The following is a 14,698-nucleotide window of genomic DNA, read 5'->3' as shown; positions in this document are numbered from 1 at the left end:
TTGTGTGTGTGTGTGTGTGTGTGGGAGGCAGTTTGTGTGTGTGTGTGTGGGAGGCAGTTTGTGTGTGTGTGTGTGGGAGGCAGTCTGTGTGTGTGTGTGTGTGGGAGGAAGTTTGTGTGTTTGTGGGAGGCAGTTTGTGTGTGTCTGAGAGGCAGCTTGTGTGTGTGTGTGTGGGAGGCAGTTTGTGTGTGTGTGTGTGTGGGAGGCAGTCTGTGTGTGTGTGTGGGAGGAAGTTTGTGTGTTTGTGGGAGGCAGTTTGTGTGTGTGTGTGAGGCAGTTTGTGTGTGTGAGGCAGTTTGTGTGTGTGAGGCAGTTTGTGTGTGTGAGGCAGTTTGTGTGTGTGAGGCAGTTTGTGTGTGTGAGGCAGTTTGTGTGTGTGAGGCAGTTTGTGTGTGTGAGGCAGTTTGTGTGTGGGAGGCAGTTTGTGTGTGTGTGGGAGGCAGTTTGTGTGTGTGTGGGAGGCAGTTTGTGTGTGTGTGACAGGCAGTTTGTGTGTGTGTGACAGGCAGTTTGTGTGTGACAGGCAGTTTGTGTGTGTGTGGGAGGCAGTTTGTGTGAGAGGCAGTGTGTGTGTGTGGGATGCAGTGTGTGTGTGTGTGGGAGGCAGTTTGTGTGTGTGTGGGAGGCAGTTTGTGTGTGTGTGAGAGAGGCAGTTTGTGTGTGTGCGGGAGGCAGTTTGTGTGTGTGCGAGAGGCAGTTTGTGGGTATGTGGGAGGCAGTTTGTGTGTGAGAGGCAGTTTGTGTGAGAGAGGCAGTTTGTGTGTATGTGGGAGGCAGTTTGTGTGTATGTGGGAGGCAGTTTGTGTGTGTGAGAGGCAGTTTGTGTGTGTGTGTGAGAGGCAGTTTGTGTGTGTGTGGGAAGCAGTTTGTGTGTGTGTGGGAGGCAGTTTGTGTGTGTGTGGGAGGCAGTTTGTGTGTGTGTACGAGAGGCAGTTTGTGTGTGTGTGGGAAGCAGTTTGTGTGTGTGTGGGAGGCAGTTTGTGTGTGTGTGGGAGGCAGTTTGTGTGTGTGTACGAGAGGCAGTTTGTGTGTGTGTGTGAGGCAGTTTGTGTGTGTGTGGGAGGCAGTTTGTGTGTGTGAGGGAGGCAGTTTGTGTGTGTGAGGGAGGCAGTTTGTGTGTGTGAGAGGCAGTTTGTGTGTGAGAGGCAGTTTGTGTGTGAGAGGCAGTTTGTGTGTGTGTGACAGGCAGTTTGTGTGTGTGTGGGAAGCAGTTTGTGTGTGTGGGAGGCAGTCTGTGTGTGTGTGGGAGGCAGTTTGTGTGTGTGTACGAGAGGCAGTTTGTGTGTGTGTGTGTGAGAGGCAGTTTGTGTGTGTGTGTGTGTGGGAGGCAGTTTGTGTGTGTGGGAGGCAGTTTGTGTGTGTGTGGGAAGCAGTTTGTGTGTGTGTGGGAGGCAGTCTGTGTGTGTGTGGGAGGCAGTTTGTGTGTGTGTACGAGAGGCAGTTTGTGTGTGTGTGTGAGAGGCAGTTTGTGTGTGTGTGTGTGGGAGGCAGTGTGTGTGTGTGGGAGGCAGTTTGTGTGTGTGTGGGAGGCAGTTTGTGTGTGTGTGGGAGGCAGTTTGTGTGTGTGTGGGAGGCAGTTTGTGTGTGTGTGGGAGGCAGTTTGTGTGTGTGTGGGAGGCAGTTTGTGTGTGTGTGGGAGGCAGTTTGTGTGTGTGTGAGAGAGGCAGTTTGTGTGTATGTGGGAGGCAGTTTGTGTGTGAGAGGCAGTTTGTGTGTGTGTGAGAGGCAGTTTGTGTGTGTGGGAGGCTGTTTGTGTGTGTGTACGAGAGGCAGTTTGTGTGTGAGAGGCAGTTTGTTTGTGTGTGTGGGAGGCAGTTTGTGTGTGTGTGGGAGGCAGTTTGTGTGTGTGTGAGAGGCAGTTTATGTGTGAGAGGCAGTTTATGTGTGAGAGGCAGTTTGTGTGTGGGGGGCAGTTTGTGTGTGTGGGAGGCAGTTTGTGTGTGTGTGTAGGTGGCAGTTTGTGTGTGACAGGCAGTTTGTGTGTGTGTGTGAGAGGCAGTTTGTGTGTGTGTGTGGGAGGCAGTTTGTGTGTGTGTGTGGGAGGCAGTTTGTGTGTGGGAGGCAGTTTGTGTGTGGGAGGCAGTTTGTGTGTGGGAGGCAGTTTGTGTGTGGGAGGCAGTTTGTGTGTGGGAGGCAGTTTGTGTGTGGGAGGCAGTTTATGTGTGAGAGGCAGTTTGTGTGTGGGAGGCAGTTTGGGTGTGTGTGTGTGTTTGTGTGAGGCCGTTTGTGTGTGTGAGAGAGGCCGTTTGTGTGTGTGTGTGTGAGAGGCAGTTTGTGTGTGGGGGCAGTTTGTGTGTGTGTGTGGGAGGCAGGCTCTTTCTGTGGGTGTGGCTGTTTGTGTGTGTGTGTGTGGCTGTTTGTGTGAGACAGCGCGTGAGCAAGACAGTTTGTGCTTGTGTGTGTGTGTGAGCCAGTTTGACAGTGCATCTATGAACAAGCCAGTTTGTCTTGTGTGTGAAGGAGTTGTTTATTTGAGTGCGTGAGTTGAGTCATTGTGTATGTGCGAGAACGGGATGGTTGACATGCGATAGCCTGAGCAAACCCGAGTTTGTGTCCCAGTACACGAGTGAAACCGTATTTGTGTGGGAATGCGTGTCAGCGAGCCAGTTCGTTTATGGGCGTGTGTAGGTGAGTCAATTTGATACAGACATGTGACAGAGCCAGTTTGTGTCTGGGCGTGCAGGAACAAACGGGTTTTTGTAAGAGCCCACGTGAGCGACAAATTTGTGTACAGCATGTGTGGGTGTTCCAGTTTGTGAGCATAAGAACGTAAGAACTAGGAGCAGGAGTCGGCCATCTGGCCCCTCGAGCCTGCTCCACCATTCAATGAGATCATGGCTGATCTTTTGTGGACTCAGCTCCACTTTCCGGCCCGAACACCATAACCCTTAATCCCTTTATTCTTCAAAAAACTATCTATCTTTATCGTAAAAACATTTAATGAAGGAGCCTCAACTGCTTCATAGAACATAGAACGATACAGCGCAGTACAGGCCCTTCGGCCCACAATGTTGCACCGAAACAAAAGCCATCTAACCTACACTATGCCATTATCATCCATATGTTTATCCAATAAACTTTTAAATGCCCTCAATGTTGGCGAGTTCACTACTGTAGCAGGTAGGGCATTCCACGGCCTCACTACTCTTTGCGTAAAGAACCTACCTCTGACCTCTGTCCTATATCTATTACCCCTCAGTTTAAAGTTATGTCCCCTCGTGCCAGCCATATCCATCCGCGGGAGAAGGCTCTCACTGTCCACCCTATCCAACCCCCTGATCATTTTGTATGCCTCTATTAAGTCTCCTCTTAACCTTCTTCTCTCCAACGAAAACAACCTCAAGTCCATCAGCCTTTCCTCATAAGATTTTCCCTCCATACCAGGCAACATCCTGGTAAATCTCCTCTGCACCCGCTCCAAAGCCTCCACGTCCTTCCTATAATGCGGTGACCAGAACTGGGTCTTGCTTCACTGGGCAAGGAATTCCATAGATTCACAACCCTTTGGGTGAAGAAGTTCCTCCTAAACTCAGTCCTAAATCTACTTCCCCTTATTTTGAGGCTATGCCCCCTAGTTCTGCTTTCACCCGCCAGTGGAAACAACCTGCCCGCTTCTATCCTATCTACTCCCTTCATAATTCTATATGTTTCTATAAGATCCCCCCTCATCCTTCTAAATTCCAACGAGTACAGCCCCAGTCTACTCAACTTCTCCTCGTAATCCAACCCCTTCAGCTCTGGGATTAACCTAGTGAATCTCCTCTGCACACCCTCCAGTGCCAGTACGTCCTTTCTCAAGTAAGGAGACCAAAACTGAACACAATACTCCAGGTGTGGCCTCACTAACACCTTATACAATTGCAGCAGAACCTCCCTTGTCTTAAACTCCATCCCTCTAGCAATGAAGGACAAAATTCCATTTGCCGCCTTAATTACCTGTTGCACCTGTAAACCAACTTTATGCGACTCATGCACTAGCACACCCAGGTCTCTATGCACAGCATGTTTTGATATTTTATCATTTAAATAATAATCCCTTTTGCTGTTATTCCTACCAAAATGGATAACCTCACATTTGTCAACATTGTATTCCATCTGCCAGACCCTAGCCCATTCACTTAGCCTATCCAAATCCCTCTGCAGACTTCCGGTATCCTCTGCACTTTTTGCTTTACCACTCATCTTAGTGTCGTCTGCAAACTTGGACACATTGCCCTTGGTCCCCAACTCCAAATCATCTATGTAAATTGTGAACAGTTGTGGGCCCAACACTGATCCCTGAGGGACACCACTAGCTACTGATTGCCAACCAGAGAAACGGCCATTAATCCCCACTCTTTGCTTTCTATTAATTAACCAATCCTCTATCCATGCTACTACTTTCCCCTTAATGCCATGCATCTTTATCTTATGCAGCAACCTTTTGTGTGGCACCTTGTCAAAGGCTTTCTGGAAATCCAGATATACCACATCCATTGGCTCCCCGTTATCTACCGCACTGGTAATGTCCTCAAAACATTCCACTAAATTAGTTAGGCACGACCTGCCCTTTATGAACCCATGCTGCGTCTGCCCAATGGGACAATTTCCATCCAGATGACTCGCTATTTCTTCCTTGATGAAAGCAGGCACATGTGGGTGAGCAAGTTTGTATATGGGCACGTGTAGGTCAGCGGGTTTGTACATGAGCATGTGTGGGCGAGCTGATTTGTGTAGGAGCACGTGTGAGTGAGCAAGTTAGTGTACGAGCACGTGTGGACGTGCAAGTTTGTGTCCGAAGACTTGTGGGCAAGCCAGTCCGTGCATGAGCATGTGTAGGCGAGCAGGTTTATGTACAGCACATGTGTGCAAGCCAGTAAGTGTATGAGCAGGTGCGGGCGAGCCGGTTTGTGTACAGCATGTGTGGGCGAACCGGTGCGGGTACAGCACGTGTGGGCGAGCCAGTGCGGGTACAGCACGTGTGGGCGAGCCAGTGCGGGTACAGCACGTGTGGGAGAGCTGGTTTGTGTACAACACGTGTGGGCGAGCCGGTTTGTGTACAGCATGTGTGGGCGAGCCGGTGCGGGTACAGCACGTGTGGGCGAGCCGGTGCGGGTACAGCACGTGTGGGTGAGCCGGTGCGGGTACAGCACGTGTGGGCGAGCTGGTTTGTGTACAGCATGTGTGGGCGAGCCGGTTTGTGTATAGCTCGTGTGGGCGAGCCGGTTTGTGTATAGCTCGTGTGGGCGAGCCGGTTTGTGTATAGCTCGTGTGGGCGAGCAGGTTTGTGTGTGAGCACGCGTGGGCTAGCAGGTTTGTGTGTGAGCACGTGTGGGCTAGCAGGTTTGTGTGTGAGCACGTGTGGGCGAGCAGGTTTGCGTGTGAGCACGTGTGGGCGAGCAGGTTTGTGTGTGAGCACGTGTGGGCTAGCAGGTTTGTGTGTGAGCACGTGTGGGCGAGCAGGTTTGCGTGTGAGCACGTGTGGGCGAGCAGGTTTGTGTGTGAGCACGTGTGGGCGAGCAGGTTTGTGTGAGAGCACGTGTGGGCTAGCAGGTTTGTGTGTGAGCACGTGTGGGCTAGCAGGTTTGTGTGTGAGCACGTGTGGGTGAGCAGGTTTGCGTGTGAGCACGTGTGGGCGAGCAGGTTTGGGTGCGAGCACGTGTGGGCTAGCAGGTTTGTGTGTGAGCACGTGTGGGCGAGCAGGTTTGTGTGAGAGCACGTGTGGGTGAGCAGGTTTGTGTGAGAGCACGTGTGGGCTAGCAGGTTTGTGTGTGAGCCCGTGTGGGCTAGCAGGTTTGTGTGTGAGCACGTGTGGGCGAGCAGGTTTGCGTGTGAGCACGTGTGGGCGAGCAGGTTTGCGTGTGAGCACGTGTGGGCTAGCAGGTTTGTGTGTGAGCCCGTGTGGGCTAGCAGGTTTGTGTGTGAGCACGTGTGGGCTAGCAGGTTTGTGTGTGAGCACGTGTGGGCGAGCAGGTTTGCGTGTGAGCACGTGTGGGCGAGCAGGTTTGCGTGTGAGCACGTGTGGGCTAGCAGGTTTGTGTGTGAGCCCGTGTGGGCTAGCAGGTTTGTGTGTGAGCACGTGTGGGCTAGCAGGTTTGTGTGTGAGCACGTGTGGGCGAGCAGGTTTGCGTGTGAGCACGTGTGGGCGAGCAGGTTTGTGTGTGAGCACGTGTGGGCTAGCAGGTTTGTGTGTGAGCACGTGTGGGCGAGCAGGTTTGTGTGTGAGCACGTGTGGGCTAGCAGGTTTGTGTGTGAGCACGTGTGGGCGAGCAGGTTTGTGTGTGAGCACGTGTGGGCTAGCAGGTTTGTGTGTGAGCACGTGTGGGCGAGCAGGTTTGTGTGTGAGCACGTGTGGGCTAGCAGGTTTGCGTGTGAGCACGTGTGGGCGAGCAGGTTTGTGTGTGAGCACGTGTGGACGAGCAGGTTTGCGTGTGAGCACGTGTGGGCGAGCAGGTTTGTGTGTGAGCACGTGTGGGCGAGCAGGTTTGCGTGTGAGCACGTGTGGGCGAGCAGGTTTGCGTGTGAGCACGTGTGGGCTAGCAGGTTTGCGTGTGAGCACGTGTGGGCTAGCAGGTTTGTGTGTGAGCACGTGTGGGCTAGCAGGTTTGCGTGTGAGCACGTGTGGGCGAGCAGGTTTGCGTGTGAGCACGTGTGGGCTAGCAGGTTTGTGTGTGAGCACGTGTGGGCTAGCAGGTTTGTGTGTGAGCACGTGTGGGCGAGCAGGTTTGCGTGTGAGCACATGTGGGCGAGCAGGTTTGCGTGTGAGCACGTGTGGGCTAGCAGGTTTGCGTGTGAGCACGTGTGGGCTAGCAGGTTTGCGTGTGAGCACGTGTGGGCGAGCAGGTTTGCGTGTGAGCACGTGTGGGCGAGCAGGTTTGCGTGTGAGCACGTGTGGGCGAGCAGGTTTGTGTGCCGATAACTTTCAAAGAACAAACTTGAGATTTTGTCCTCCTGATGTAGTCTGTGTTCCCCTCCATTCCTCCGCCAACTCTCCAAAGCAGGGATGCCCTTGCTCCGACAGGACTCCCCCGTGTCTGTCTACCTTTTCCCGGGCGAGAATAACCAGGAAAAGCCACCCTCCCCGGACAGGCTGGACGTGTTTCCTTCCGAGGGCAGCGAGGCAGAGAGCGAATCCACCGACAATGACGACTTCTGCATCCTGGACGCTCCGGGCATGGGAATTCCGGTAAGACTCACACTCTCTGTGGGAGAATCTACCCAGGATGCCTGGGAAATCAGCGGAAGGTGTCAACCCTGCGCGCAGGGCAAGGGTCAACAAGATGTCCCATTGGGCCGCAACCAGAGCCCAGATGGGCCGCACGTCCCCCCAGGCCGCAGCCTGACCACCGCTGCGCTGCAAAGATGCAACAAATTCTTGTCCGATCTATTGGACCAGTACAATTTACCTCCATAATCGCCCAATCACATTGAGGCTGCGAGCACAGCAACAGGCCATTCGGCCCATCTGATGTTTCTTTTCCACACGAGCCCCCTCCCAACACCCTCTTCATCACCTCCATCACCATATCCTTCTATTCCCCTCTCTCTCGCACTCTCCAAAAAACACACTCTCCTCACTCACACCTCACTCACTCCCTCCTCACTCATTCACTCACTCCTCACTCACTCCTCACTCACTCCTCACTCACTCCTCACTCACACCTCACTCATTCACTCCTCACTCACTCACCACTCACTCACACCTCACTCATTCACTCACTCCTCACTCACGCCTCACTCACTCCTCACTCACACCTCACTCATTCACTCCTCACTCACACCTCACTCATTCACTCATTCACTCACTCCTCACTCACTCACCACTCACTCACACCTCACTCATTCACTCACTCCTCACTCACTCACACACCTCACTCATTCACTCCTCACTCACTCACTCCTCACGCCCTCCTCACTCTCACCTCACTCATTCACTCACTCCTCACTCACTCACTCCTCACTCACTCATTCACTCACTCATTCACTCATTACTCACTCACTATTCACTCACTCCTCATTCACTCCTCACTCATTCACTCACTCACTCATTCTCTTTCTCACTCACTCCGCACTCCTCACTCACTCACTCACACCTCACTCATTCACTCACTCCTCACTCACTCTTCACTCACTCATTCACTCCATACTCACTCCTCACTCACTCACTCCTCACTCACTCACTCCTCACTCATTCACTCACTCATTCACTCACTCATTCACTCACTCCTCACTCACTCACTCCTTCACTCACTCATTCACTCACTCCTCACTCACTCACTCACACACTCCTCACTCACTCCTCACTCACTCACTCACTCACTCACTCCTCACTCACTCACTCCTCACTCACTCCTCACTCACTCACTCATTCACTCACTCACTCCTCACTCATTCACTCACTCATTCACTCCTCACTCACTCATTCACTCACTCACTCCTCACTCACTCACTCCTTCACTCACTCATTCACTCACTCCTCACTCTCTCCTCACTCACTCATTCCTCACTCATTCCTCACTCATTCACTCACTCACTCACTCCACTCACTCACTCACTCCTTCACTCACTCATTCACTCACTCCTCACACTCCTCACACTCATTCACTCACTCCTCACTCACTCATTCCTCACTCATTCTCTCTTTCTCTCACTCACACCTCACTCACTCCTCTCTCTCTCTCTCTCTTCCCCCCCCCTCCCCTCCCCCTTCCCCCCTTCCCTCTGCAGAAGGCCCCAGGCAGGTTCCCCGACCCCCACATCACGCTGCGAGGGGCCTCCGCACTCTGAAATGCCGCGGGGAGGGAAGCAGTTTGGCCCCGTTGGCCCAGGTTTGGACCGGGATAGGCGTGCCGGGGCGGGGGGGGGGGGGGGGTGGTGGCCGGCGCTCTTTGGCTCCATTGCGAAAGCACCGGCGGTCGCTGTTAACCATGGCGGCAGCCGGTGGGCGCGCAACAAGAACCCTCAATGCGGCCGAGCTGGCAGGCTGCGAGGGAGGGAAACACTGACCTTAAAACGACGATAGGAAGAAGGATGGAAACGAGAGCGGGAGAGAATAAAGAGGCCGGAGACTGATTGATGACCAGTGTTTTCTGGAGCGGATGGGGTTAGAGTTTGACAAAAAGAGGCCCTTCAGCCCATTCTGTCTGTGCCTTCCAACAAGCACCGACCTACTCTAATCCCGTTTTGCAGCCTTGTATACTGCAGCGTTTCGAATGCTCATCTAAACGCTTCCGAATTGTTGTTCGAGTTCCCGCCTCTCCCATCCTTCCAGGCAGCGAGTTCCAGATTTCCCCCCCCCCCCCCCTCTGGGCGAAAAGGTTGTTCCTCAAATCCCCTCTGAACCCCCTGCCCCTTGCCTTCAATCCGTGCCCCCTGGTTATTGACCCTCGGCTAAGGGGGAAAGGTTCCTCCCTCTCTCACCCTATCTATGTCCCTCATAATTTTGTGCACCTCGATCAGGTCCCCCCCCCCCGTCCCCGTCCCCCCCGGCCTTCTCCGCTCCGAGGAAAGCAGCCCCGGCCTAACCAGCCTCTCTTCATCGCTGCAACGCTCCAGCTCCAGGCGACATCCTGGGTGAATCTCCTCCGTACCCTCTCCAGGGGCAATCACATCCTTCCTACAGAGTGGCGACAAGAACTGCACACAGTACTCTAGCTGCGGCCTAACCAGCGTTGTATACAGCTCCGTCATAACCTCTTATATTCGGCGCCTCAACTAATAAAGGGAAGGATCCCATAGGCCTCTGGAACCACCTTATCTACCTGTCCTGCTGCCCTCAGGGAACTATAGACCTGCACTCCGAGGTCCCTTTGGTCTTCTGTACTTTCTAGGGTCCCATCGTTCATTGTGTGTCCCCCTGCCTTGTTAATCCTCCCAAAATGCATCACCTCACACCTTCCAGGGTCAAACTCCGTTTGCCGCAGTTCTGCCGATCGTCCAGTTCATTTTGTGCTCGTCGGGAGAGAAAGCTGATTGATTATTTCCGTTTCTCCCCCGCCCCCCCCCCCCCCGCTTTCTCAGCCCAAAGACGGCGAACCGGTCGTCTCCAAGCTGACGGCCGACTGCATCTCCATAAAGGACGGCTACTTCTCCAGGCCCATCGGGAGCACGGACCTGCTGAAGGCCCCGGCCAGGTTTCCCGTCCCCGACTCCCGGATCATGCTGCGAGAGATCTCCGTCGTCTGGCACCTGTACGGCGGCAAGGACTTTGGCTCCGCTCGCCTGACGTCCGTGCACGCACATTCTCCCAGGTAGGTTCAGACCGGGACGGCGGCCCGGGGCCCTTTGTCGACCCGTTTCAGTCAAGGGGACAGATGTTAAGGAGGCGAGTGGAGCTAAGATACAGATCGGCCGGGATCTGTTTGATCGGCAGGGAACAGGCTCGAGGGGCTGAATGGCCTCCTCCAGTTCTGCGTTCCACATCCCTTTACAGAAAATTCTCCTGATCTCGGCCTGGAAAACGTTAATTGACTTTGAAGGACGGCCCTTCCAGGTTTCCAAATGTGCACGCATCCCATGGAAATGTTCCTGTGTGGGAACAGGAGGTGACCATTCGGCCCCTTGGAAATGTTCCTGTGTGGGAACAGGGTGAGGCCGTTCGGCCCCTCGGAAATGTTCCTGTGTGGGAACAGGGTGAGGCCGTTCGGCCCCTTGGAAATGTTCCTGTGTGGAAACAGGGTGAGGCCGTTCGGCCCCTCGGAAATGTTCCTGTGTGGGAACAGGAGGCGGCCGTTCGGCCCCTTGGAAATGTTCCTGTGTGGGAACAGGGTGAGGCCGTTCGGCCCCTTGGAAATGTTCCTGTGTGGGAACAGGAGGCGGCCGTGAGGCCCCTCGGAAATGTTCCTGTGTGGGAACAGGGTGAGGCCGTTCGGCCCCTTGGAAATGCTCAATTGGAATGGATGCCAAGTGCAGACCCGTTTGTCGTAACCCCTGTGTTGCCTCCTTTGCCCGTTACAGGCCGAAGCCGGTCGCGGTCAGCGCCAGGAGCTCGCCGTCTCGCTCCGCCTTCCCCAACCGGCCGCAGAACACGTGGCGGACGCAGGGCGGCAGCGGCCGCAACCACGATATCCTCATGGAGATACAGCTCACCAAGGTAATGCCGGCACGGGGGGGGGGCAGTCCGACCTCTGCCACCAGTCCAGGTTCCCGGGGGGGGGGGGGGGGGGGGGGGGCCAGAACCAGTTCCCAAGTGATCGCTGATCACTCTCCCGCCCCCGGCAATCAGCCCGCTATTCGACTGGGCGAGGCAGGTCCACTTGACAGCTGAGTTGACTGGATGGCCGTTTATATTGCTGGGGTGCCGTGCTGCATTCCATCACCTCACTCCGCCGCAGAACACGGGGCACCCCTACCCTTCATGCACTGCTGAGAGTTGCTGAGCCAAGGGGAGGGATCGCACCACTGATGCTCCCCCTCTTCTGCGTCTCAATGGTGCCTCGTTACAGTTTGCGCGTTGGAGCCATCAATTCGGGGATCTGAGCCCATAATCTAGGCCGATGCTTCATTGCAGCACTGAGGGAGTGCCGCCCTGTCAGAGGGTCAGTACTGAGGGAGTGCTGCACTGTCAGAGGGTCAGTACTGAGGGAGTGCTGCACTGTCAGAGAGTCAGTACTGAGGGAGTGCTGCACTGTCAGAGGGTCAGTACTGAGTTAGCGCTGCACTGTCAGAGGGTCAGTACTGAGAGAGTGCTGCACTGTCAGAGAGTCAGTACTGAGGGAGTGCTGCACTGTCAGAGGATCAGTACTGAGGGAGTGCTGCACTGTCAGAGGGTCAGTACTGAGAGAGTGCTGCACTGTCAGAGAGTCAGTACTGAGCGAGTGCTGCACTGTCAGAGGGTCAGTAATGAGGGAGCGCCGCACTGTTGGAGGGTCAGTACTGAGGGAGCGCTGCACTGTCAGAGGGTCAGTACTGAGGGAGCGCTGCACTGTCCAAGGGTCAGTACTGAGGGAGTGCTGCACTGTCAGAGGGTCAGTACTGGGGGAGTGCTGCACTGTCAGAGGGTCAGTACTGAGGGAATGCCGCACTGTCAGAGGGTCAGTACTGAGGGAGTGCTGCACTGTCAGAGGGTCAGTACTGAGGGAGTGCTGCACTGTCAGAGGGTCAGTACTGAGGGTGCGCCGCACTGTCAGAGGGTCAGTACTGAGGGAGTGCTGCACTGTCAGAGGGTCAGTACTGAGGGAGTGCTGCACTGTCAGAGGGTCAGTACTGAGGGAGTGCTGCACTGTCAGAGGGTCAATACTGAGGGAGCGCTGCACTGTCAAAGGGTCAGTACTGAGGGAGTACTCGATCAGAGGGTCAGTACTGAGGGAGTGCTGCACTGTCAGAGGGTCAGTACTGAGGGAATGCTGCACTGTCAGAGGGTCAGTACTGAGGGAGCGCTGCACTGTCAGAGGGTCAGTACTGGGGGAGTGCTACACTGTCAGAGGGTCAGTACTGAGGGAGCGCTGCACTGTCAGAGGGTCAGTACTGAGGGAGTGCTGCACTGTCAGAGGGTCAGTACTGAGGGAGTGCTGCACTGTCAGAGGGTCAATACTGAGGGAGCGCTGCACTGTCAAAGGGTCAGTACTGAGGGAGTACTCGATCAGAGGGTCAGTACTGAGGGAGTGCTGCACTGTCAGAGGGTCAGTACTGAGGGAATGCTGCACTGTCAGAGGGTCAGTACTGAGGGAGCGCTGCACTGTCAGAGGGTCAGTACTGGGGGAGTGCTACACTGTCAGAGGGTCAGTACTGAGGGAGCGCTGCACTGTCAGAGGGTCAGTACTGAGGGAGTGCTGCACTGTCAGAGAGTCAGTACTGAGGTAGTGCTGCACTGTCAGAGGGTCAGTACTGAGGGAGTGCTGCACTGTCAGAGGGTCAGTACTGAGGGAGCGCCTGATTGTCAGACGGTCAGTACTGAGGGAGCGCCGCACTGTCAGAGGGTCAGTACTGAGGGAGTGCTGCACTGTCAGAGGGTCAGTACTGAGGGAGGTCTGCACTGTCGGAGGGTCAGTACTGAGGGAGTGCTGCACTGTCAGAGGGTCAGTACTGAGGGAGGTCTGCACTGTCAGAGGGTCAGTACTGAGGGAGGTCTGCACTGTCGGAGGGTCAGTACTGAGGGAGTGCCGCACTGTCAGAGGGTCAGTACTGAGGGAGCGCTGCACTGTCAGAGGGTCAGTACTGAGGGAGTGCTGCACTGTCACAGGGTCAGTACTGAGGGAGTGCCGCACTGTCAGAGGGTCAGTACTGAGGGAGTGCTGCACTGTCAGAGAGTCAGTACCGAGGGAGTGCTGCACTGTCAGAGGGTCAGTACTGAGGGAGCGCTGCACTGTCAGAGGGTCAGTAGTGAGGGCGTGCTGCATTGTCAGAGGGTCAGTACTGAGGGAGTGCCGCGCTGTCAGAGGGTCAGTACTGAGGGAGTGCTGCACTGTCAGAGGGTCAGTACAGAGGGAGCGCTGCACTGTCAGAGAGTCAGTCCTGAGGGAGTGCTGCACTGTCAGAGAGTCAGTACTGAGGGAGTGCTGCACTGTCAGAGGGTCAGTACTGAGGGAGTGCTGCACTGTCAGAGAGTCAGTACTGAGGGAGTGCTGCACTGTCAGAGAGTCAGTCCTGAGGGAGTGCTGCACTGTCAGAGAGTCAGTACTGAGGGAGTGCTGCACTGTCAGAGGGTCTGTACTGAGGGAGTGATGCACTGTCAGAGGGTCAGTACTGAGGGTGCGCCGCACTGTCAGAGGGTCAGTACTGAGGGAGCGCTGCACTGTCAGAGGGTCAGTATGAGGGAACGCTGCACGGTCAGAGGGTCAGTACTGAGGGAGCGCTGCACTGTCAGAGGGTCAGTACTGAGGGAGCGCTGCACTGTCAGAGGGTCAGTACTGAGGGAGTGCTGCACTGTCAGAGGGTCAGTACTGAGGGAGTGCAGCACTGTCAGAGGGTCAGTACTGAGGGAGTGCTGCACTGTCAGAGGGTCAGTACTGAGGGAGTGCTGCACTGTCAGAGGGTCAGTACTGAGGGAGTGCCGCACTGTCAGAGGGTCAGTACTGAGGGAGTGCTGCGCTGGGGTTGTCCTGTTGGCGAAGACGTTCCCGGTGCCCCGGCCTCCCTCAGTCAATACCAAGCTGAAACCGGATGATCGGTTCTTACCTCATTGCTGTTCATGGAGGCTTGCTCGGCGTAAATTATAACTGGAAGAGACGGGAAGGGAGATACGGGAATGTGCACATTTCCACTGATCGAACCGCTCTCTCCGATTCCCGCCCAAGGTGAGCTTCCAGCACGAGACCTATCCCGCTCCCGCCATTGGCCCTGAGAGAGGCCCAGTTGAGCCGTCGGCCCCCGAGCTGGAGGAGCAGCCAATCGCACGGCAAGTCTTCATCGTCCAGGAGCTGGAGATCCGGGACCGTCTTGCCGCCTCCCAAATCAACAAGTTCCTTTACCTGTACACCAGCGAGAAGATGCCCAGGCGGGCTCACTCCAACATGGTACGTGGAGCCGCACCCAGCACCAAGCTGGCACTGTCAACTCCGCCAGATGTCAAGATCTGACCACAGGTTATGTTAGAAATGTATTAAACGTTGGTTATAAGAATCTTTATTATTATCACAAGTAGGCTCACATTAACACAGCAATGAAGTTACTGTGAAAAGCCCTTAGTTGCCACACTCCGGTGCCTGTTCGGGTACACGGAGGGAGAATTCAGAACGTCCAATTCAACTAGGGCAGCGCAGTGGTTAGCACTGCTGTCTCA

General features: G+C 55.0%; 1 protein-coding gene across 1 annotated transcript in view; it reads left to right on the top strand.

Annotated features, from left to right (window-relative positions):
• The window catches only part of atg2a (autophagy related 2A), a 152,492-nt gene that overhangs the window by 83,543 nt on the left and 54,251 nt on the right, over window positions 1-14,698 (top strand). Inside the window, exons 13-16 of the mRNA XM_072489455.1 lie at window positions 6,981-7,165; window positions 10,000-10,229; window positions 10,936-11,071; window positions 14,214-14,432. Coding sequence (XP_072345556.1) covers window positions 6,981-7,165; window positions 10,000-10,229; window positions 10,936-11,071; window positions 14,214-14,432 — 770 coding nt within the window. The remainder of the gene's footprint in view (window positions 1-6,980; window positions 7,166-9,999; window positions 10,230-10,935; window positions 11,072-14,213; window positions 14,433-14,698) is intronic.

The sequence above is a fragment of the Scyliorhinus torazame genome, chromosome 24 (assembly GCF_047496885.1).
Source record: "Scyliorhinus torazame isolate Kashiwa2021f chromosome 24, sScyTor2.1, whole genome shotgun sequence".
In the NCBI taxonomy this organism is placed as follows: Eukaryota; Metazoa; Chordata; class Chondrichthyes; order Carcharhiniformes; family Scyliorhinidae; genus Scyliorhinus; species Scyliorhinus torazame.
Note: the sequence above shows the minus strand (reverse complement) of the source record. Positions and strands in the feature narration are given on the sequence as shown.